We start from the raw sequence: 23,663 nt of genomic DNA on the forward strand, positions 1-23,663 counted from the left end.
GTGGGGCGCTCCGGCGGGCGCCAGGTCCCGCAGTGATACAGTGTCCTGTCAGCTGTCGGGGTATGCCACGTAGGCGTATTGAGGGTTCGAATGGAGGAGATGAACCCTCTCGACCAACGGGTCCGATTTGTGCGCCCGCACATGCTTTCGGAGCAAGATGGGTCCTGGGGCTGCCAGCCAGGTCGGGAGTGACGTTCCGGAGGAGGACTTCCGAGGGAAGAGAGGTGTTTGCTTAGTTGTACACAGCAGTGACCGGATGGAGTGAAGGGCATCCGGGAGAACTTCCTGCCAACAGGAAACTGGGAGACTTCTGGACCGCTGAGCAGGAATTGACGCAGTTCGTCGCTCATGAAGGAGGACCCCCCTGTCGCTATGGATGTAGGCGTGGAAACCGAACAGTGTAAAGATGGTGCAGAGGGCTTTAATGACTGTGGCCGCGGTCATGTCGGGGCAGGGGATGGCGAAAGGAAAACGGGAGTATCCGTCAACCACATTCAGGAAGTACGTGTTGCGATCGGTGGAGGGGAGGGGGCCTTTGAAGTCCAGACTGAGGCGCTCAAAGGGACGGGAAACCTTTATCAGGTGTGCTTTATCTGGCTGATAGAAATGCGGCTTGCACTCTGCGCAGATCTGGCAGTTCCTGGTGGCGGTCCTGACCTCCTCGATGGAGTAGGGCAGGTTGCGGGTCTTCACGAAGTGATAGAACCGAGTGACCCCCGGGTGGCAGAGGTCCTCGTTGAGGGTTCGGAGACGGTCCACTTGTGCGTTGGCACATGTGCCGCGGGATAGGGCATCGGACGGCTCGTTCAGCTTTCCGGGACGATACAAGATCTCATAGTTATATGTGAAGAGTTCGATCCTCTACCGCAAGATCTTGTCGTTCTTGATCTTGCCTCGCTGCGCATTATCGAACATGAAGGCTACCAACTTGGTCAGTGAGGAGAGTGAATCTCCTACTGACCAGGTAATGCCTCCAATGCCGCACAGCTTCTACTATGACCTGGGCTTCCTTTTCCACTGAGGAGTGGCGGATTTCTGAAGCGTGGAGGGTACGGGAGAAAAAGGCCACGGGTCTGCCCGCTTGGTTTAGGGTGGCCGGCAGAGCTACGTCGGATGCGTCGCTCTCGACTTGGAAGGGGGGGACTCGTCGATCGCGTGCATCGTGGCCTTTGCGATATCCGCTTTGATGCGGCTGAAGGCCTGGCGGGCCTCTGTCGACAGGGGGAAGGTAGTGGACTGAATTAGCGGGCGGGCCTTGTCCACGTAGTTGGGGACCCACTGGGAGTAATAAGAGAAAAAGCCCAGGCAGCGGACCCACTGGGAGTAATAAGAGAAAAAGCCCAGGCAGCGTTTCAGGGCTTTGGAACAGTGAGGGAGGGGGAACTCCATAAGGGGGCACATGTTTTCGGGGTCGGGGCCTATGACTCCATTGCGCACTACGTAGCCAAGGATGGCTAGACGGTCGGTGCTAAACACACATTTTTCCCTGTTGTAGGTGAGGTTCAGGGCGTTAGCAGTCTGGAGGAATTTGCGGAGGTTGGCGTCGTGGTCCTGCTGGTCATGGCCGCAGATGGTGACGTTGTCGAGGTACGGGAACGTGGCCCGTAAACCGTGCTGGTCAACCATTCGGTCCATCTCCCGTTGGAAGACCGAGACTCCGTTAGTGACGCCGAATGCAACCCTTAAAAAGTGGTAGAGCCGCCTGTCTGCTTCGAAGGCAGTGTACTTGCGGTCGCTCGGGCGGATGGGGAGCTGGTGATAGGCGGACTTAAGGTCCACGGTGGAAAAGACCTTGTACTGTGCAATCCGGTTGACCATGTCGGATATGCGGGGGAGAGGGTACGCATCTAGCTGTGGGTACCTATTGATAGTTTGACTATAGTCTATAACCATCCTCTGCTTCTCCCCGGTCTTTACAACTACCACCTGAACTCTCCAGGGACTATTGCTGGCCTGGATTATACCTTCCCTCAACAGCCGCTGGACTTCTGACCGGATAAATGTTCGGTCCTGGGCGCTGTACCGTCTGCTAGTGGCGACGGGTTTGCAATCCGGGGTGAGGTTCGCAAACCGGGAAGGCGGTTCAACCTTGAGGGTCGCGAGGCCGCAGATAGTAAGTGGGGGTATAGGGCCGCCAAATTGGAAAGTTAAACTCTGGAGGTTACACTGAAAATCTAACCCCAGGAGTGTGGGAGCGCAGAGGTGGGGGAGGACATAAAGTCGGTAATTCTAAAACTCCCTCCTGTGCACTGAGGTTCGCAATGCAGAACCCTTTGATTTCTACGGAATGGGATCCCGCAGCCAGAAAAACATTTTGGGTATTCGGGTGGATCGAAAGAAAACAGCATCTTACCGTATCCGGATGGATAAAACTTTCCGTGCTCCCAGAGTCTATCAGGCATGGCGTTTCGTACCCATTAACCAGCGTCCGGGGCCACGACTGGTCCAGGGTCACCGACGCCAGTCGCGGTTGCTGCATCGGGGCGTTTTCTCCAGGCCCAGTGGAGCCGTCCATGCTGGGGTCCTTGGCTGTCAGCCAAAATGGCGGCGTCCACGGATCGCACGCGGTCAGGGTGGACAAAATGGCGCCGCCCATGAATCGCACGTGGCCGGAGGGGTACAAGATGGCGGCGCCCATCCCCCCCCCGGCCGCCGCATGGAATCCGGGACCCAAAATGGCGGCGCCCGTTGGCCGCACTCTTAGCTCGGGGTCCTGAACTTTTGTTTTCCAACAGCTGTCTCAGATTCTCCACCCCCCACCATCTCTGTTCCTGCACCCCTTTATAAAAAGTTGCACTATTTAGTTTATATTGCCATTCTTCTCACCACAATGAATCAACTCCCCCCTCTCTTTATGTGACAATTTTTAAATTTGAGTCCTCTAAGAGAGCTGTGGAATTATATCCCGTATCTACAAACCCGGATGAATATTATCTTTCCTGAAGTACAATTCTAATACTGTGCCCTGAGGAAAAGTACTGATATGAAGAGATGCTGGTTAGGCTGGTGCTTTTCCCTTAGAGCAGAGAAGGCTGAGAGGGGAACGAGATGGAGTTGTCCCAAAGTATCAGGGAGATAGATATGGTGTTTAGGAAGAAACCTAGCCCCTCAGTGGGGTCAATCACCAGTGCGCAGAGATTTGAGGTAAGGGGCAGGAGATTTCGCAGGGATTTGAGGAAACATTTATTCACCCAGAGGGTGGTGGGAATCTGGAATTCACTGCCTGAAAATGTGGGAGAGGCGGGATTCCTTACAACATTCAAGATGGGTGAGCACTTGAAACACTACAGCACAGAAGGCTGTGGACCAAGTGCTGGAAAATGGGATTAGAATAGATAGGTGCTAGATGGCCATCATGGACGCGATGGGCCAAATGACCTCTTTCTATGCTGTAAAACAACCCCCCCCCAGCCAATATTCTCTGCTTTCAGTCCCATATCAATCTCCTATTCATTCAGTCACAGGGCGGCTCAGTAGCACAGTGGTTAGCACGGTTGCGGTCCCAGGTTACCGGCTTAGGTCACCGTCTGTCCAGAGTCTGCCTGTTCTCCCTGTGTCTGTGTGGGTTTCCTCCGGGTGGTCCGGTTTCCTTCCACAAGTCCTGAAAGACGTGCTGTTAGGTGAATTGGACATTCTGAATTCTCCCTCCATGTACTCAAACAGGCGCCGGAATATGGCATCTAGGGGCTTTTCACAGTAACTTCATTGCAGTGTTAAAGTAAGCCTACATTATTATTAGCACACTCAAAATTTTCCACCATTTTGAGGGAGGTGCTAGGGTAGTGTAATGTTACTGGATTATTAATGCAGAGGGTCAGGTCAATGTACCAAGGACATTGGTTCAAATCCCACCAAGGCATCAGGCAAAATTTAAATTCAAATAATCTGTCAATTCAATTCATTCCCCTTTAGCTCTGCCTTGAAGGACATGTTGAAGATGACAATTACTGAGGTCTCAGAGTGGCTTGTTCAAGCCCAGGAAGGAGATTCGCTCACGCTGTCCGGCCTACCCGGTAAGCTCATCATTTTCAATATCGCCTTGCCACTGAGACTCAGCAAAGCAGGAAGCCTCTCTGACAGAGCAGTTGCTCCCATTCCTACAATGCCCCACTACCTGAGTGCAGCACTGTGGGAGGGTCAGTGCTGAGTGAGTACTGCACTAATGGCGGATCAGTGCTGAAGGCATGCTTCACTGTTGGGGAGGGTCGGTGCTGCGGGAGTGTTGCACTGTTGCAGAGGTTCGGTGCCGCGGGAATACTGCACTGGTGGTGGGTTGGTGCTGAGGGAGTGCTGCACTGTTGTGGAGGGTTGGTGCCATGGAAGTGCTGCACTGGTGGGTCGGTGCTGCAGGAGTGCTGCACTGTTGGGAGGGTTAGTGCCGCGGGAGTGCTGCACTGTTGGTGGGTTGGTGCTGAGGGAGTGCTATACTGTTGGAGGGTCAGCTACGGGATTATTGCACAGTCGGTGCTGTGGGAGTGTTGCGCTGTCAGATGGGCAGTGTTGAGGGAGTGGTGCACTGTCAGTAGGTCGGTGTTGCAGGAGTGCTGCACTGTTGGAAGGTCGGTGCTGAGGGAGTGCTGTACTGTTGGGTCGGTGCTGTGGGAATGTTGCACTGTCGGTGGGTCGGTTGCTGCGGGAGTGATGCACTTTCGGAGAGTCGGTGCTGTGGGAATGCTGAACTGTCGGAGAGTCGGTGCAGTGAGAATGCTGCACTGTCAGACACGCAGTGCTGAGGGAGTGCTGCACTGTCGGAGGGGTGGTGCTGAAGGAGCGCTGAACTGTCGGAGGGCAGTGCTGAGGGAGCAATGCACTGTCGGAGGGGCGGTGCTGAGGGAACGCTGCACTGTCGGAGAGGCGGCGCTAAGGGAGTGTTGCACTGTCGGAGGGGCGGTGCTGAGGGGGAGCTCTTGGGGGTGTTAGTTAATCTGCTCTTTTTGCCTACAGGTCTCCAGGTTTTCGAGGTCCAATTGATGTTGAGGCGAGGGATATCCAATATCTGGACTGAGATTGAAGATCAGGACAAGGTGAATGCTCACATCGGGAGGCAAAATGGAGATTAGAAATTGGGAAGAAGCAAGTGCAATGGAAAAGAGATTATGTCATTGGGGAGAGCGTGTGGGGAGATGTGCGATAGTCTGGAGATAGAGTATGCAGTGGTGTGGGGAGGAAAAGGACACAAGGCTGCGAGGGATGTGGGATTGTGGTTGCAGTGGTTGGTGGGAGAGGGGACAGGTGGTTGGTGCATGGGGAGTTAGGATGTATAGGACAGGTGTGGGTGGCAGGCCACCATTGTGGGTGGGGGCTGGTCGATTTCAGCCTTGAGTTAGTGGATTTTGTGGGAGAACGCTGCAGGGCTACTGGGCAGGAGAGGGGGAGAATGTGGCGTTCGGGTGCAGGGGAAGGGAACCAGAGGACAGAGACACCATCAGTACTGTAGCCATCTGGGATGGCCACTTTCAGTACACAAAATGGACACTCTCAGAACCTATAGGGAAATATGGACAATACAAAGCAACAAGCAGGCACAGAGCCTGAATGTATATTTGGAAGGCAGCCCACAGCCGGAATCGAAACTCTGGGTCGATTTACATATTGATGGCCCATCTCCGAGGAACAAAGGACTAATACTCAGGTAGCCGATACTGTCTCAGACATCCCGGCGCCACTACCCCAACCAAAAGACACAAACAAAGCAAGGCCAAAGGCCACCTAGGACACGCCCAGCCATCAGGCACCCGCCCCTTTATTGGTTTAGATCGATGACAATGATCAAGAAGCTGCCCAATTATTTGGGACCAAGTTTAAGTCCCACCTAAAAGTGCACAAAGCCCCTCCCAAGTATAAGAAGGAACCCCCACCAAAGGTTCAGCCTCTTGGATTCGGCTCTCAAGCAGAGAGACCCATCCACCAACATCACCAGAAGCAAGTAAGTTCAAGGTCAACGCTCGCTACCAGACGGACGACCTTAGCTGTACTCCTGTTACCTCTTCGAACCCAACAGCCTCAGATCCGAACAACGGCCATTGTTCCTCTGACCTAAGTGGGCACCCGAAGTTAAGTATAGGTGTTAGTGATAGATATAGTTTAGCTTGTGTTGTTGTGCATGAGTAAACATACTGTGTAAAAAAAAAAGTAGTATTGACTTTGAACTAACTAACTGGTGTATTGGCTCTTTGATCGGTATTCGGGTTGAACCTTGTGGCGGTATCGAGAGATACCTGGCAACTCTGAAAGTATACTCATAATTAGGATTAAGAAAGGCAACCTTATTGACCACCATATTTATAGCTAGTAAACAGAGCAACAGTACCTAGCGATTACTGAAGATGAAAATTCCCAATTTAATCATCTATTTTCTTTTAACTTGAACTCTACCATCCCTTCCTTTTCCCTCTTTCTCCCCCTCTTTTTCTCCCCCTCTTCTTCTCCCCCTCTTCTTCTCCCCCTCTTCATCTCCCCCTCTTCTTCTCCCCCTCTTCTCCTACCTCTTCTTCTCCCCTCTTCTTCTCCCCTCCTCTGTTCTCTCTCTCCCCTCCTCTCTCCCTCTTCCCCCCCCTCCCCCTCTTCTCCCTCTCCCCCTCTTGCCCTTCTCCCCCACTCTCCCTTCTCCCTCTCCCCTTGCCCCTCTACCCCCTCTCCCTCTTCCCCCCTCTCCCTCCCCTCCCTCCCCCGCTCTCTCCTCTCCTCTCTCCCCCTCGCCTCTCTCCCCCTCGCCTCTCTCCCCCTCGCCTCTCTCCCCCTCGCCTCTCTCCCCCTCGCCTCTCTCCCCCTCGCCTCTCTCCCCTCGCCTCTCTCCCCCTCGCCCCTCTCCCCCTCGCCCCTCTCCCCCTCGCCCCTCTCCCCCTCGCCCTCTCCCCCTCGCCCCCTCGCCCCTCTCCCCCTCGCCCCCCCTCGCCCCTCTCCCCCTCGCCCCCTCTCCCCCCTCGCCCCCTCTCCCCCCTCGCCCCTCTCCCCCTCGCCCCTCTCCCCCTCGCCCCTCTCCCCCTCGCCCCTCTCCCCCTCGCCCCTCTCCCCCTCGCCCCTCTCCCCTCGCCCCTCTCCCCCTCGCCCCTCTCCCCCTCGCCCCTCTCCCCCTCGCCCCTCTCCCCCTCGCCCCTCTCCCCTCGCCCCTCTCCCCCTCGCCCCTCTCCCCCTCGCCCCTCTCCCCCTCGCCCCTCTCCCCCTCGCCCCTCTCCCCCTCGCCCCTCTCCCCCTCGCCCCCTCTCCCCCTCGCCCCTCTCCCCCCTCGCCCCTCTCCCCCTCGCCCCTCTCCCCCTCGCCCCTCTCCCCCTCGCCCCTCTCCCCCTCGCCCCTCTCCCCCTCGCCCCTCTCCCCCTCGCCCCTCTCCCCCTCGCCCCTCTCCCCCTCGCCCCTCTCCCCCTCGCCCCTCTCCCCCTCGCCCCTCTCCCCCTCGCCCCTCTCCCCCTCGCCCCTCTCCCCCTCGCCCCTCTCCCCCTCGCCCCCTCTCCCCCTCTCCCCCTCGCCCCTCTCCTCCCCTCTCCTCTCGCCCCTCTCCTCCTCGCCCCTCTCCCCCTCGCCCCTCTCCCCCTCGCCCCTCTCCCCCTCGCCCCTCTCCCCCTCGCCCCTCTCCCCCTCGCCCCTCTCCCCCTCGCCACTCTCCCCCTCGCCTCTCCCCTCGCCTCTCCCCTCTTCCCCCTCAGGTTGTGATTCAGAAGGTCAGTTATTCCAAACGAACACAGTTGGAGAATTCGGTGACAGATGTTTGCCGTGTGGATCGGGTGCTGGAGGCAGCGTTAGGATTTACCCTCGTCTTCCGTGAGCTGGTCGGAGCCAACAAGGTGAGGACCATAAGACATAGGAGCGGAAGTAAGGCCATTCGGCACATCAAGTCCACTCCACCATTAAATCATGGCTGATTTCAACCCCATGTACCTGCTCTCTCTCCATGGCCCTTAATTCCTCGAGAAATCAAGAATTTATCAACTTCTGTCTTAAAGGCACTCAACGTCCCGGCCTTCACCGCCCTCTGTGGCAATGAATTCCACAGACCCACCACTCTCTGGCTGAAGAAATTTCTCCTCATCTCTGTTCTAAAGTGACTCCCTTTTATTCTGAGGCTGTGCCCCCGGGTCCTAGTCTCCCCTGCTAATGGAAACAACTTCCCTACGTCCACCCTATCTAAGCCATTTATTATCTTGTAAGTTTCTATTAGATCTCCCTTCAACCTCCTAAACTCTCCTAAACTCCAATGAATATAATCCCAGGATCCTCAGACGTTCATCGTATGTTAGGCCTACCATTCCTGGGATCATTCGTGTGAATCTCCGCTGGACCCGCTCCAGTGCCAGTATGTCCTTCCTGAGGTGTGGGGCCCAAAATTGTTCACAGTATTCTAAATGGGGCCTAACTAGTGCTTTATAAAGCTTCAGAAGTACATCCCTGCTTTTATATTCCAAGCCTCTTGAGATAAATGACAACATTGCATTTGCTTTCTCAATTACGGACTCAACCTGCAAGTTTACCTTTAGAGAATCCTGGACTAGGACTCCAAGTCCCTTTGCACTTCAGCATTATGAATTTTGTCACCGTTTAGAAAATAGTCCATGACTCTCTTCTTTTTTTCAAAGGGCAAGACCTCGCACTTGCCAACGTTGAATTTCATCAGCCATTTCTTGGACCACTCTCCTAAACTGTCTAAATCTTTCTGCAGCCTCCCCACCTCCTTAATACTACCTGCACCATCACCTATCTTTGTATCATCGGCAAACTTAGCCAGAATGCCCCCAGTCCCATCATCTATATCGTTAATATATAAAGAGAACAGCTGTAGCCCCAACACTGAACCCTGCGGGACACCACTCGTCACCAGTTGCCATTCCGAAAAAGAACCTTTTATCCCAACTCTCTGCCTTCTGCCTGACAGCCAATCGTCAATCCATGTTAGTACCTTGCCTCGAATACCATGGGCCCTTATATTACTCAGCAGTCTCCCGTGAGGCACCTTATCAAAGGCCTTTGGAAGTCAAGATAGATAACATTCATTGGCTCTCCTTGGTCTAACCTATTTGTTATCTCTTCAAAGAAGTCGAACAGGTTTGTCAGGCACAACCTCCCCTTACTAAATCCATGCTGACTTGTCCTAATCCGACCCTGCACATCCAAGAATTTAGAAATCTCATCCTTAACGATGGATTCTAGGATCTTGCCAACAACCGAGGTTAGGCTAATTGGCCTATAATTTTCCATCTTTGTTCTTGTTCCCTTCTTGAACAGGGGGGTTACAACAGCGATTTTCCAATCCTCTGGGACTTTCCCTGACTCCAGTGACTTTTGAAAGATCATAACTAACGCCTCCACTATTTCTTCAGCTATCTCCTTTAGAACTCTAGGATGTAGCCCATCTGGGCCCGGAGATTTATCAATTTTTAGACCTCTTAGTTTCTCTAGCACTTTCTCCTTTGTGATGGCTACCATATTTAACTCTGCCCCCTGACTCTCCTGAATTGTTGGGATATTACTCATGTCTTCCACTGTGAAGACTGACGCAAAGTACTTATTTAGTTCCTCAGCTATTTCCGTGTCTCCCATCACTAGATTACCAGCATCGTTTTGGAGATGCCCAATGTCTACTTTTGCCTCCCGTTTGTTTTTAATGTATTTAAAGAAACTTTTACTATCATTCCTCATGTTACTGGCTAGCCTACCTTCATATTTGCCCCTCTCTTTCCTTATTCCTCTCTTTGTTATCCTCTGTTTGTTTTTGTAGCCTTCCCAATCTTCTGACTTCCCACTACTCTTTGCCACATTATAGGCTTTCTCTTTTGTTTTGATGCATTCCCTGACTTCCTTTGTCAGCCATGGCTGCCTAAACCCCCCTCTGATAACCTTTCTTTTCTTTGGATGAACCTCTGTACTGTGTCCTCAATTACTCCCAGAAACTCCTGCCATTGCTGTTCTACTGTCTTTCCCACTGGGACGTGAAGCTGGAGGAAAGTATTGTGCCACCTTTATCTAAACCACAGTGTGTCTTTAACCCGTATACAGTGGACCAATGATCTCACAAGTTATTTAGTACAATAATTGTTTATTAACATTACAAGGTTAATTACACATTCATGCACATTGGATTATAAACTAATACACTTAAAAACAATCTTAACTTAACTCCAGGTGACTGGCAAGTACAGAGCAGATAAGGCCTTATCTGAGATCTGGTAGTCTGGCAATGCTGGAGTTCTTGTAGCTGGTTGTCTGTGTTCTCTGTTCTGGTCCCTCTGTGGATGGCGCGGATAGCGTTTTTCTTGGCTGGTGATGGATTCACCATTGTTGTTGGCTGTCGAAGCTGTAGTCAAGAGAGCGAGTGGTGAGCTACGTAGTACCTTCTATCCTTCTAGCTTTCACGCCCTTTTGGGTGGACCCAGGTGAAGGGCCAATGGATCGATAGATCACCCTGAATGATCCTGATCAATTGGGGGCGGACACCTTGATGGCTGGGCGTGTCCCGGTCGGCCATGGCCGTTGGTGTCTGAGGCATGTAGGCCTTTCCAAATAAGGAGAGCAGGCGCCGCTGAGTCTGCCACTTACTGTCAGTTTCTACGTGGAGCCCATTGTCCCGGAAGACCTTTTGATGGCCTTTCTCCTGTGTCAGATTCTGCATAAGTCTGAACTGTAGCTTTGTATATTTGCAGGCTGCAGCCTGCCTGTGTTCAGGCTTGGCCAAATTTCCCATCGGTCTCTATGGACAGCCATTTTAGATGGCCACAAAAGATTCTCTGAACGTCAAGGATAGAGTTGAAGACACAGTGTCAGGATGAAAAAGATGGAACTTTACTCTGTATTTAACCCCATGCGGTACATGTCCTGGAAAAGTAATCTGTATCTTATTTGTGGGTGTTAGAAATTAAGCTGTAGCTTCAAGTAAATGCAATGTTGCGTTTCTGTGCAGGAAAGAGTTAAACCATCAGTTTGCCTCATGATAAACAAAAGTGCCTGCGTGTTTGTGGGTTTTAGTTTCATTTCAAGCAGTGTCTGCATTGTAACTAAAGGTTTAAGACGTGAAAGCAATGATCGAGGTAAAAAAAGTTGAACTGTTTCTTGGTAACCAGGGGCCACTCTAGGTCAGAACAGACTTTTCAGTTCAGCTTAAAGCTGGACCAGAAGGAGCTGGACATGACAATGGAGCTGCAAAAAGCAGACTTTCCAAAAGAAATTCCAGAAACCACTGAGTTGAGGCAAAAAAGGAGGTAAATCAAAAGTTTGGTGACATCTTAATAAAGCCTGTAAAGCAGTGGTGTTCTACTGGGGGGATTGGTCCTGTCCACTGGTTGTCAGGTGAGATTGTAACAAAAGTGGGGGTTCATGCAGGATTTGAAACGTGAAGAACAAGTTTTGGACACAGATAAGTGATCATTCATACTTCTGCACTGTAAATTCTATGATACTTTGAAACATGGGAAACAAGTTACTGAACTCTGAATAGTAAAATATGGTCTGGGATATGTTGATTTAAGGTGGGACCTGTAATTCTTTTCTTTTTAAAAGAGCAAGTGGAGATACTGAGGTACTAGACATAGGAATTGGAGTTATGAACTTTTTTGTGTGGGTTAGAATCCAAAATATCATTGAAAGTTGCTAAGTCTTTCCTAAAGGTGGAAGATGTAACCCTAACTGGTTTACAGAAAGTAACCAAGAGTCACTTGACTGAATTGGCAGATAAATTGCAGTTAACATTATGTGCAAGGGTAAAGAAATTGACGGAATTGGAAGTGTAATGAAGCATTTGAAATTGCATAGCAGGCCTGAGAGACAAGTTCTCCAAAGAGTGAGGCGATTGAATTGGCAAAAAAACAGTTGCAAATGAAGAAACTTGAATCGAAGATGAAGGGGGAAGAGAGAGAGAGAGAGAGGGGAGCATTCCAAAGAGAAGAAGTAGAAAGTTAGGAGAGGGAAAGAAGACAGGAATGGGGAATTGAGAAGTTAGCGAAGGAAGAAAGAGAAAAGGAAAGAGACAATGTCACCTTAAAAAGCTGCCAGTTAGAAAGAGGTCCCAGAGAAAGGTAAGGAAGGACTTATTTTGAGGCAAGAAGCTAATGGGGAGATGTTAAATTTATCCAGCCCTTCCAAAGATTGAGGAAAAGGATGTGGAAGCATTCTTTATTCCATTTGAAAAGGTACCTAAATAAATGAAATGGCCAAATTAAATTTAGCCAGTACTGTTGCAGAGTAAGTTGGTCGGTAGAGGTCATGAAGTGTATGCGTCTCTGTCCGAACAGGCATCTGGAGAGCATGATGCAGTAAAGAAAGCTATCCTTAGTGTGTATGAGTTTGTTTGTGCAAGAAAACAGCCTGGACAGACCTATGTTGAAATTGAGGTGCAAAGCAAAGTAATTTTGACCATTGCATACGGGCACTAAAAGTAGAGGGAACATACAAAACCCTTGGAGCAGTGATTCATTTGCAAGAATTAAAAGATTCACTACCTCCAGTGATAAGTCCTCTTGTGGAAGAACAAAACATTGATCCTGCTGAGCAGGCAGTGTTGCTCTTTTTAACCTTAGTCTATTTGCTCTGTTTAGGTCACCTTTGCTCATGAGTCGCCAGGTATCTTTATGATACCGCCACGTGGTTCAAGTTCAGGTTATGATTAATAATACAGCACACCGCTTAGTAAGGATTAAAACAACGGTCATTTATTATATACAACAAGCAATATTAATACCCTAATACTACTATTTATATAATAAACCTATCACTACTGGCCAATGCTTAACTTTAGGAAGAGCCCACCAGGTCAGGGAAACAAATGGCTTGTCCAATCAAATCTGGCCCGCGGGATTCAAAAGGCTGCTACAGGTCGGTGGCTAGGTGTCTCTACCGGATAGCGATCGTTGGATTCAAACTTACAGTTGCCGGTGGCTGGTCTTGCGAAGGTCTCGATCAGGCGAAGAGGAGAGAGAGGGAGATCTGAACTTGGACCTTCACTTTTATAGGGCCCAGGGCTTCCCACCTCCCGGGGCGGCCCTTGACCCTGAGTCCCAAGTGATTGGATCTGTCCCCAATCTCTGGGGTCGATGTGTCCAATGGTGAGGCGATTCCTCGATCGGGGGGTGGTCGCTCACCTGTCTTTGTTTCGGCCACTGCAGGCGCCGACAGGTCTGGCCCGGTATTCAATTGCTAATATGTTGCAATTGTTCCCGGGGATAGCCGATTTAACTGTGGATGGCTGAATAGATTGGCTGCAAACAGTCCTGAATGCAACTGCGAATACCTGGGTTGATGGGCTGTTGATAGCCCTGAGTATCGATCTGGGCTACCTTCCCAGAGCCGAATATGCAAAACTGTCTGCAGCTGCCTGCTTGTGTCTTCTTGGCTGCTTTTCCCAGCAGTCTTTCGGGTTAGCCGTTTTAAACTGGGTTTTGGCCAGATTAATCGGAACGCAGCCATTTTACATGGCTACATTAGCAGAACTAACAGATGACTACAAACTGGTCCATAGAGCCAAATGATGTTTCGCTCATCCTTATAAACCTGAGGGGGGGGAGGTGAAAAGAAAACATGGCGTCAGGGAAGAGAGGGGACTGTTTGGCGTGGTCTGGGAATTTCACCTCCAATCAGAAAGAATGGTGCTGAGGGTGGAAGTGACATTCTGAGGCCGAAGTATTTCCAGTGTGACAAGGTGGAACGTATTCAGGCAGGTTACTGAAAAGTAAGTTGGAGACCAGTAGCAGGAAAGGTAGCAGATAAAAAGGAAATGGCTGTTAAAACTATAGCAGTGGTACAGATGAAGCATACTCCCCCGGAATCTGAGAAAGGGAGATATGGCTCAAGATAGTTCAGACAATTCTTTGAGTATTGGTGAAGGAAGTTAGACTAGTAGAGGTTTTGGATGTCTTCTTTTAAAGGGAGAGGTATTCCCTTACTCATCTAACAAAATAAGTAAACAAATTAAAGTTTTGAGAGACACAGGAGCAGATCAGTCATTCGTGGTGGTTGATGATACAATTTGTGTTCCAGAAAGTTTTACGAAGGAATAAGTATTCATAAGGGACGTTAACGGAATAGGCACATCCTGTTTCTTTATGTAAAGTTAGTTTAAGCAATAATTTTGTGAATGGAATTTTTATGGTAAATTACCAATTGGAAGAATAGATTTCATTCTGGGTAATGATTTGACTTGTGGACATCGTAATGTAATGGCAACTGTGTTGTAGCAGACATTTGGTTGATGGTGTCTATCATAATCAACGTTCAGAAACTTCTGTGACAAAAATGAGACGCTTATTACAGATAACAAGCGATTGCATGAAAACCTGATTAATGTGGATAATCAACTTTCACATATGAAAGAAGGGTTTGCTAATGAAAAAGGAGAATTGGTGAGAACAATTGGGAATCAATCATGAAAAGTGGAACACTTGACTGAGGACTTGAACCGTCCAAATGATAATCTTGGAAAACCAAACATAACAAATGTCGATTTCAGTTAAAACTTGGTGAACCTAAAGCAGCAGAAGCCTCTGCAAAGTAGTTTGGAAAGTGTCATGGGCAGGGAAAGGATATCCTGCTAAATCAGAATAATTTGCTGAATGTAAGAATTAAACAGCAAAACTGTTAATTGGCAGTCGTGTTACTCTGTTCATCAGAGGGTGCAATTCTCACAAAAAGGAACAAAGTCCCCTTGTGAACGCCTTTAGCTGCTTGTTTCCCAGCGCTCGCAATCTGAAAAACACATGGCTATTCAACGTGACTCACTATGTATAAGGGGCCTGAACAGGGAATGCGTGGCTGAGACTGCACATAGCCCCTTTTTGTACAGTGGGGAGCTCCGCTCGTCAGAACTTCCCAGTGTAGCGCGAGATCCTCCTCCCCCTACAACAGCCAGCTGGAAGTGCCACCTAGGCTCCTTGGCAGTGCCCAGATGCCCCCAGTATTGCCAGGGCACCACCCTGCCGAAAGGACATTCAGCTGGGGGCTGGGGGCCTCCAATCGCCTTGGAGACCCTCCACAAGTGCCGTTCCGCCTGATCCCCATTCGTTGGGACCAGTCCTGAAAGGTGCTCGCCCGAGCTCTCTCAGACAAAGGGAATGAATCCCAAAGCCTCAGATACCTCGGAAAGCTGCCCATTAGAGCGAGGCTAGCTGTCTCGCTCTAGCCTCACTCTCATATGAAAATTTGCAAAACGGTAATCCCGTGTTGGACCTCGTGAGGCGTGGCGAGCCGATTAGTTCCCGGGAGTGGGGTCTCCTGCCACACTGCGCCACGGCAAGCTGCTTTTCCGGTGCTGCGTGGCCATTGATCATGCCCCAAGTCTTTAAACAAAAATAAAAGATACAGTTTGTTGAGCCAGGATTCCATTTTGGGAACTGACTGTCCAGTAGTAACATTAACAGTGACGGCAAGAGTGTATCTAACACCATGATTAGATTGTTGGGTCTGATTATTTTCTCTCTCTGTAGCCTCTGATTGGACACAACATGTTGTTGGACTTGATGTACATTCACGACAAGTTTTACAGATCACTGCCAGGTACCAATATACCCATCCTTAAATAGACCGCGAGGTCCTTTATCTCTGCTGATTTCTGCCCTCCTTTCCTTGTCCCCTGCTCCCTCTCGGCCCCCCCCCTTACTCTGACCCCCCACCAGCCTCTCCATCCCGTCAGTGCCTCACCCGCCATTCCCCCACCAGTCTCTCTCCCTCCCTCCACCCGCCTCTCTTGTCAAACATCCCACCTCATCTACCTAAGATGACTGTGTTGTTTCTATTCCCTCACACTGAATCATTCTCTTCCTCTGGTTTGCTTTGGCAGAGAGTTTTGCTGACTTTAAGACCAACATTCACAAACTCTTCCCCTCTGTCTTTGATACCAAACACATCAGCAAGCAGATGAAACAGGTAAACAGGACACCCGTCAACACCTTGTGCGTGTGTGTGTGGAGGAGTGCGTGCGTGTGTGTGGAGGAGTGCGTGCCTGTGTGTGGAGGAGTGCGTGCCTGTGTGTGGAGGAGTGCGTGCATGTGTGTGGAGGAGTGCGTGCGTGTGTGTGGAGGAGTGCGTGCGTGTGTGTGGAGGAGTGCGTGCGTGTGTGTGGAGGAGTGCGTGCGTGTGTGTGGAGGAGTGCGTGCGTGTGTGTGGAGGAGTGCGTGCGTGTGTGTGGAGGAGTGCGTGCGTGTGTGTGGAGGAGTGCGTGCGTGTGTGTGGAGGAGTGCGTGCGTGTGTGTGGAGGAGTGCGTGCGTGTGTGTGGAGGAGTGCGTGCGTGTGTGTGGAGGAGTGCGTGCGTGTGTGTGGAGGAGTGCGTGCGTGTGTGTGGAGGAGTGCGTGCGTGTGTGTGGAGGAGTGCGTGCGTGTGTGTGGAGGAGTGCGTGCGTGTGTGTGGAGGAGTGCGTGCGTGTGTGTGGGGGAGTGCGTGCGTGTGTGTGGAGGAGTGCGTGCGTGTGTGTGGAGGAGTGCGTGCGTGTGTGTGGAGGAGTGCGTGCGTGTGTGGAGGAGTGCGTGCGTGTGTGGAGGAGTGCGTGCGTGTGTGGAGGAGTGCGTGCGTGTGTGGAGGAGTGCGTGCGTGTGTGGAGGAGTGCGTGCGTGTGTGGAGGAGTGCGTGCGTGTGTGGAGGAGTGCGTGCCTGTGTGTGGACGAGTGCGTGCCTGTGTGTGGAGGAGTGCGTGCCTGTGTGTGGAGGAGTGCGTGCCTGTGTGTGGAGGAGTGCGTGCCTGTGTGTGGAGGAGTGCGTGCCTGTGTGTGGAGGAGTGCGTGCCTGTGTGTGGACGAGTGCGTGCCTGTGTGTGGAGGAGTGCGTGCCTGTGTGTGGAGGAGTGCGTGCCTGTGTGTGGACGAGTGCGTGCCTGTGTGTGGAGGAGTGCGTGCCTGTGTGTGGAGGAGTGCGTGCCTGTGTGTGGAGGAGTGCGTGCCTGTGTGTGGAGGAGTGCGTGCCTGTGTGTGGAGGAGTGCGTGCCTGTGTGTGGAGGAGTGCGTGCCTGTGTGTGGAGGAGTGCGTGCCTGTGTGTGGAGGAGTGCGTGCCTGTGTGTGGAGGAGTGCGTGCCTGTGTGTGGAGGGGTGCGTGCCTGTGTGTGGAGGAGTGCGTGCCTGTGTGTGGAGGAGTGCGTGCCTGTGTGTGGAGGGGTGCGTGCCTGTGTGTGGAGGGGTGCGTGCCTGTGTGTGGAGGGGTGCGTGCCTGTGTGTGGAGGGGTGCGTGCCTGTGTGTGGAGGGGCGGGTGCCTGTGTGTGGAGGGGCGGGTGCCTGTGTGTGGAGGGGCGGGTGCCTGTGTGTGGAGGGGCGGGTGCCTGTGTGTGGAGGGGCGGGTGCCTGTGTGTGGAGGGGCGGGTGCCTGTGTGTGGAGGGGCGGGTGCCTGTGTGTGGAGGGGCGGGTGCCTGTGTGTGGAGGGGCGGGTGCCTGTGTGTGGAGGGGCGGGTGCCTGTGTGTGGAGGGGCGGGTGCCTGTGTGTGGAGGGGCGGGTGCCTGTGTGTGGAGGGGCGGGTGCCTGTGTGTGGAGGGGCGGGTGCCTGTGTGTGGAGGGGCGGGTGCCTGTGTGTGGAGGGGCGGGTGCCTGTGTGTGGAGGGGCGGGTGCCTGTGTGTGGAGGGGCGGGTGCCTGTGTGTGGAGGGGCGGGTGCCTGTGTGTGGAGGGGCGGGTGCCTGTGTGTGGAGGGGCGGGTGCCTGTGTGTGGAGGGGCGGGTGCCTGTGTGTGGAGGGGCGGGTGCCTGTGTGTGGAGGGGCGGGTGCCTGTGTGTGGAGGGGCGGGTGCCTGTGTGTGGAGGGGCGGGTGCCTGTGTGTGGAGGGGCGGGTGCCTGTGTGTGGAGGGGCGGGTGCCTGTGGGTGGAGGGGCGGGTGCCTGTGGGTGGAGGGGCGGGTGCCTGTGGGTGGAGGGGCGGGTGCCTGTGGGTGGAGGGGCGGGTGCCTGTGGGTGGAGGGGCGGGTGCCTGTGGGTGGAGGGGCGGGTGCCTGTGGGTGGAGGGGCGGGTGCCTGTGGGTGGAGGGGCGGGTGCCTGTGGGTGGAGGGGCGGGTGCCTGTGGGTGGAGGGGCGGGTGCCTGTGGGTGGAGGGGCGGGTGCCTGTGGGTGGAGGGGCGGGTGCCTGTGGGTGGAGGGGCGGGTGCCTGTGGGTGGAGGGGCGGGTGCCTGTGGGTGGAGGGGCGGGTGCCTGTGGGTGGAGGGGCGGGTGCCTGTGGGTGGAGGGGCGGGTGCCTGTGGGTGGAGGGGCGGGTGCCTGTGGGTGGAGGGGCGGGTGCCTGTGGGTGGAGGGGCGGGTGCCTGTGGGTGGAGGGGCGGGTGCCTGTGGGTGGAGGGGCGGGTGCCTGTGGGTGGAGGGGCGGGTGCCTGTGGGTGGAGGGGCGGGTGCCTGTGGGTGGAGGGGCGGGTGCCTGTGGGTGGAGGGGCGGGTGCCTGTGGGTGGAGGGGCGGGTGCCTGTGGGTGGAGGGGCGGGTGCCTGTGGGTGGAGGGGCGGGTGCCTGTGGGTGGAGGGGCGGGTGCCTGTGGGTGGAGGGGCGGGTGCCTGTGGGTGGAGGGGCGGGTGCCTGTGGGTGGAGGGGCGGGTGCCTGTGGGTGGAGGGGCGGGTGCCTGTGGGTGGAGGGGCGGGTGCCTGTGGGTGGAGGGGCGGGTGCCTGTGGGTGGAGGGGCGGGTGCCTGTGGGTGGAGGGGCGGGTGCCTGTGGGTGGAGGGGCGGGTGCCTGTGGGTGGAGGGGCGGGTGCCTGTGGGTGGAGGGGCGGGTGCCTGTGGGTGGAGGGGCGGGTGCCTGTGGGTGGAGGGGCGGGTGCCTGCGGGTGGAGGGGCGGGTGCCTGCGGGTGGAGGGGCGGGTGCCTGCGGGTGGAGGGGCGGGTGCCTGCGGGTGGAGGGGCGGGTGCCTGCGGGTGGAGGGGCGGGTGCCTGCGGGTGGAGGGGCGGGTGCCTGCGGGTGGAGGGGCGGGTGCCTGCGGGTGGAGGGGCGGGTGCCTGCGGGTGGAGGGGCGGGTGCCTGCGGGTGGAGGGGCGGGTGCCTGCGGGTGGAGGGGCGGGTGCCTGCGGGTGGAGGGGCGGGTGCCTGCGGGTGGAGGGGCGGGTGCCTGCGGGTGGAGGGGCGGGTGCCTGCGGGTGGAGGGGCGGGTGCCTGCGGGTGGAGGGGCGGGTGCCTGCGGGTGGAGGGGCGGGTGCCTGCGGGTGGAGGGGCGGGTGCCTGCGGGTGGAGGGGCGGGTGCCTGCGGGTGGAGGGGCGGGTGCCTGCGGGTGGAGGGGCGGGTGCCTGCGGGTGGAGGGGCGGGTGCCTGCGGGTGGAGGGGCGGGTGCCTGCGGGTGGAGGGGCGGGTGCCTGCGGGTGGAGGGGCGGGTGCCTGCGGGTGGAGGGGCGGGTGCCTGCGGGTGGAGGGGCGGGTGCCTGCGGGTGGAGGGGCGGGTGCCTGCGGGTGGAGGGGCGGGTGCCTGCGGGTGGAGGGGCGGGTGCCTGCGGGTGGAGGGGCGGGTGCCTGCGGGTGGAGGGGCGGGTGCCTGCGGGTGGAGGGGCGGGTGCCTGCGGGTGGAGGGGCGGGTGCCTGCGGGTGGAGGGGCGGGTGCCTGCGGGTGGAGGGGCGGGTGCCTGCGGGTGGAGGGGCGGGTGCCTGCGGGTGGAGGGGCGGGTGCCTGCGGGTGGAGGGGCGGGTGCCTGCGGGTGGAGGGGCGGGTGCCTGCGGGTGGAGGGGCGGGTGCCTGCGGGTGGAGGGGCGGGTGCCTGCGGGTGGAGGGGCGGGTGCCTGCGGGTGGAGGGGCGGGTGCCTGCGGGTGGAGGGGCGGGTGCCTGCGGGTGGAGGGGCGGGTGCCTGCGGGTGGAGGGGCGGGTGCCTGCGGGTGGAGGGGCGGGTGCCTGCGGGCGGAGGGGCGGGTGCCTGCGGGCGGAGGGGCGGGTGCCTGCGGGCGGAGGGGCGGGTGCCTGCGGGCGGAGGGGCGGGTGCCTGCGGGCGGAGGGGCGGGTGCCTGCGGGCGGAGGGGCGGGTGCCTGCGGGCGGAGGGGCGGGTGCCTGCGGGCGGAGGGGCGGGTGCCTGCGGGCGGAGGGGCGGGTGCCTGCGGGCGGAGGGGCGGGTGCCTGCGGGCGGAGGGGCGGGTGCCTGCGGGCGGAGGGGCGGGTGCCTGCGGGCGGAGGGGAGCGTCGGCCTGGAGGGGTGCGTGCGTGTGCCTGGAGGAGTGCGTCCGCCTGGAGGGGTGCGTGCGCCTGGTGGGGTGCGTGGGCCTGGTGGGGTGCGTGGGCCTGGAGGCGTGCGTGCGTGTGGAGGGATGCGTCCGCGTGGTGGGGGGGTGCGTGGGCCTGGAGGGGGGGTGCGTGGGCCTGGAGGGGGGGTGCGTGGGCCTGGAGGGGGGGTGCGTGGGCCTGGAGGGGGGGTGCGTGGGCCTGGAGGGGGGGTGCGTGGGCCTGGAGAGGGGCATGTTCCTGGAAGGGGGCTTGGGCCTGGAGGGGTGCGTGCGCCTGGAGGGGTGCGCGTGTGTAAACATCCCCAGATACAAATGTGTGAGAGAGAGAGAGAGGGCGTACTGGCACTGGAGGGTGTGCAGAGGAGATTCACTAGGTTAATCCCAGAGCTGAAGGAGTTGGATTACGAGGAGAGGTTGAGTAGACTGGGACTGTACTCGTTGGAATTTAGAAGGATGAGGGGGGATCTTATAGAAGCATATAAAATTATGAAGGGTATAGATAGGATAGATGTGGGCAGGTTGTTTCCACTGGCGGGTGAAAGCAGAACTAGGGGGCATAGCCTCAAAATAAGGGGAAGTAGATTTAGGACTGAGTTTAGGAGGAACTTCTTCACCCAAAGGGCTGTGAATCTATGGAATTCCTTGCCCAGTGAAGCAGTAGAGGCTCCTTCATTAAATGCTTTTAAGATAAAGGTGGATAGATTTTTGAAGAATAAAGGGATTAAGGGTTATGGTGTTCGGGCCGGAAAGTGGAGCTGAGTCCACAAAAGATCAGCCATGATCTCATTGAATGGTGGAGCAGGCTCGAGGGGCCAGATGGCCTACTCCTGCTCCTAGTTCTTATGTTCTTATGGTACATGAGTGTCTGAGGATGGGTTTGAAGTATTTTTTTTCTCTGGGTTTGAGGGTTTTACTCCAGTTACAGATTAAATTTGTTGTGTTTTCAGGAATTTCAGTCCCTCCGAATTCCAAATCTCTTTGCTCTTCATTCTGCTCTAGAAAGGTAAGTGGAGATGGGATGGCTAGATAATAGAGTCTGAGTCAAAGAGTGATCTTTCACCTTCTTGAAGCTATTATTATTGCCGGCGACCAAATGCTCGGTTCAAGAGGTCGATCTTATGGAGTGTTTTGAGTGGGTGAGAGGAGCGAGCGATTTAGGGAGAGAATTCTCAAGCTGAGAGACCAGGCACAGCCCCCAATGGTGGGGTGAAGGGGTGAGAGACAATAGGCAGGAATTGGAAATAGGCAGAGTCCTGGAGGAGGGGCTAAAGGAGGTTATGAAGATATGGGGGCTGGAGGAGGTTACAGAGTTAGGGAGGGTTGTAGGGGCTGGAGGAGGTTACAGAGATGGAAAGGGTTGTAGGGGCTGGAGGAAGCTACAGAGATCGGGACAGTTGTAGGGGCCAGAGGTGGGTGCAGAGATAGGGATGGATGTAGGGACTGGAGGTGGGTACAGAGATAGGGAGGGCTGGAGGAGGTTACAGAGATGGGGAGGGCTGTCGGGGCTGGAGGTGGGTACAGAGATGGGGAGGGTTGTAGGAGGTTACAGAGATGGGTAGGGCTGTCGGGGCTGGAGGAGATTACAGAGATAGGGAGGGTTTTCGGGGCTGGAGCAGGTTACAGAGATGGGGAGAGCTGTAGGGACTGGAGCAGGTTACAGAGATTGGGGGTGGGGGGCTGTAGGTGGTTACAGAGATAGGGAGGGCTGTAGGGGCTGAAGGTGGTGACAGGGATAGGAAGGGTTGTAGGAGCTGAGGTGACGGATAGGGAGGTTTGTAGGGGCTGGAGGTGGGTACAGAGATAGGGAGGGTTCTGGGGCTGGAGGTGGGTACAGAGATAGTGAGGGCTGTAGGGGCTGGAGGAGGTTACAGAGATGGGGAGGGCTGTAGGGACTGGTGGAGGATACAGAGATAGGGGGGCTGTAGGTGGTTACAGAGATAGGGAGGGCTGGAGGAGGTTACAGAGATGGGAGGGCTGTCGGGGCTGGAGGAGATTACAGTGATAGGGAGGTATATCTGGGCTGGAGGAGGTTACAGAGATGGGAAGGGCTGAAGGGGCTGGAGGTGGGCACAGAGATAGGGAGGTCTGGAGGAGGTTACAGAGATGGGAGGGCTGTCGGGGCTGGAGGAGGTTGCAGAGTTGGGGAGGGCTGTCGGGGATGGAGGAGGTTACAGTGATAGGGAGGTATATCGGGGCTGGAGGAGGTTACAGAGATGGGAAGGGCTGGAGGTGGGTACAGAGATAGGGAGGTCTGGGGGAGGTTATAGAGATGGGGAGGGCTGTAGGTGGTTACAGAGGTAGGGAGGGTTGTAGGGGCTGGAGGTGGTGACGGATAGGGAGGGCTGGAGGAGGTTACAGAGATGGAAAGGGTTGTAGGGGCTGGAGGAAGCTACAGAGATCGGGAGAGATGTAGGGGCCGGAGGTGGTGACAGGGATAGGGAGGGTTGTAGGGGCTGGAGGTGGGTACAGAGATAGGGATGGCTGTAGGGACTGGAGGTGGGTACAGAGATAGGGAGGGCTGGAGGAGGTTACAGAGATGGGGAGGGCTGTCGGGGCTGGAGGTGGGTACAGAGATAGGGAGGGTTGTAGGAGGTTACAGAGATGGGTAGGGCTGTCGGGGCTGGAGGAGATTACAGAGATAGGGAGGATTTTCGGGGCTGGAGCAGGTTACAGAGATGGGGAGAGCTGTAGGGACTGGAGCAGGTTACAGTGATAGTGGGTGGGGGGCTGTAGGTGGTTACAGAGATGGAGGGGCTGTAGGTGGTTACAGAGATAGTGAGGGCTGCAGGGGCTGGAGGAGGTTACAGAGAGCGGGAGGGCTGTAGGGACTGGTGGAGGATACAGAGAAAGGGGGCTGTAGGTGGTTACAGAGGTAGGGAGGGCTGGAGAAGGTTACCGAGATGGGGAGGGCTGTCGGGGCTGGAGGAGGTTACAGTGATAGGGAGGTATATCGGGGCTGGAGGAGGTTACAGAGATGGGAAGGGCTGAAGGGGCTGGAGGTGGGTACAGAGATAGGGAGGTCTGGAGGAGGTTACAGAGATGGGAGGGCTGTCGGGGCTGGAGAAGGTTGCAGAGATGGGGAGGGCTGTCGGGGATGGAGGAGGTTACAGTGATGGGAGGTATATCGGGGCTGGAGGAGGTTACAGAGATGGGAAGGGCTGGAGGTGGGTACAGAGATAGGGAGGTCGGGAGGAGGTTACAGAGATGGGGGGGGGCTGTCGGAGGCTACAGAGATAGGGAGGGATATCGGGGCTGGAGCAGGTTAAAGAGCTGGGGAGGACTGTCGGGGCTGGAGGAGGTTACAGAGATAGGGAGGGATATCAGGGCTGGAGGAGGTTACAGAGATGGGGAGGGTTGTAGGGACTGGAGCAGGTTACAGAGATAGGGGGTGGGGGGGGGGGCTGTAGGTGGTTACAGAGGTAGGGAGGGTTGTAGGGGCTGGAGGTGGTGACAGGGATAGGGAGGTTTGTAGAGGCTGGAGGTGGGTACAGAGATAGTGAGGGCTGTAGGGGCTGGAGTAGGTTACAGAGATGGGGAGGGCTGTTGGGACTGGTGGAGGATACAGAGATAGGGGGGCTGTAGGTGGTTACAGA

The 23,663-nt window shown here is 55.6% G+C and overlaps 1 protein-coding gene across 1 annotated transcript in view; it reads left to right on the forward strand.

Annotated features, from left to right (window-relative positions):
- The window catches only part of LOC140387090 (poly(A)-specific ribonuclease PNLDC1-like), a 57,725-nt gene that overhangs the window by 21,022 nt on the left and 13,040 nt on the right, over positions 1 to 23,663 (forward strand). The window contains exons 7-12 of the mRNA XM_072470098.1: positions 3,913 to 4,013; positions 4,945 to 5,024; positions 7,641 to 7,778; positions 15,396 to 15,465; positions 15,749 to 15,834; positions 21,018 to 21,073. Coding sequence (XP_072326199.1) covers positions 3,913 to 4,013; positions 4,945 to 5,024; positions 7,641 to 7,778; positions 15,396 to 15,465; positions 15,749 to 15,834; positions 21,018 to 21,073 — 531 coding nt within the window. The remainder of the gene's footprint in view (positions 1 to 3,912; positions 4,014 to 4,944; positions 5,025 to 7,640; positions 7,779 to 15,395; positions 15,466 to 15,748; positions 15,835 to 21,017; positions 21,074 to 23,663) is intronic.

Source organism: Scyliorhinus torazame, chromosome 12, assembly GCF_047496885.1.
Source record: "Scyliorhinus torazame isolate Kashiwa2021f chromosome 12, sScyTor2.1, whole genome shotgun sequence".
In the NCBI taxonomy this organism is placed as follows: Eukaryota; Metazoa; Chordata; class Chondrichthyes; order Carcharhiniformes; family Scyliorhinidae; genus Scyliorhinus; species Scyliorhinus torazame.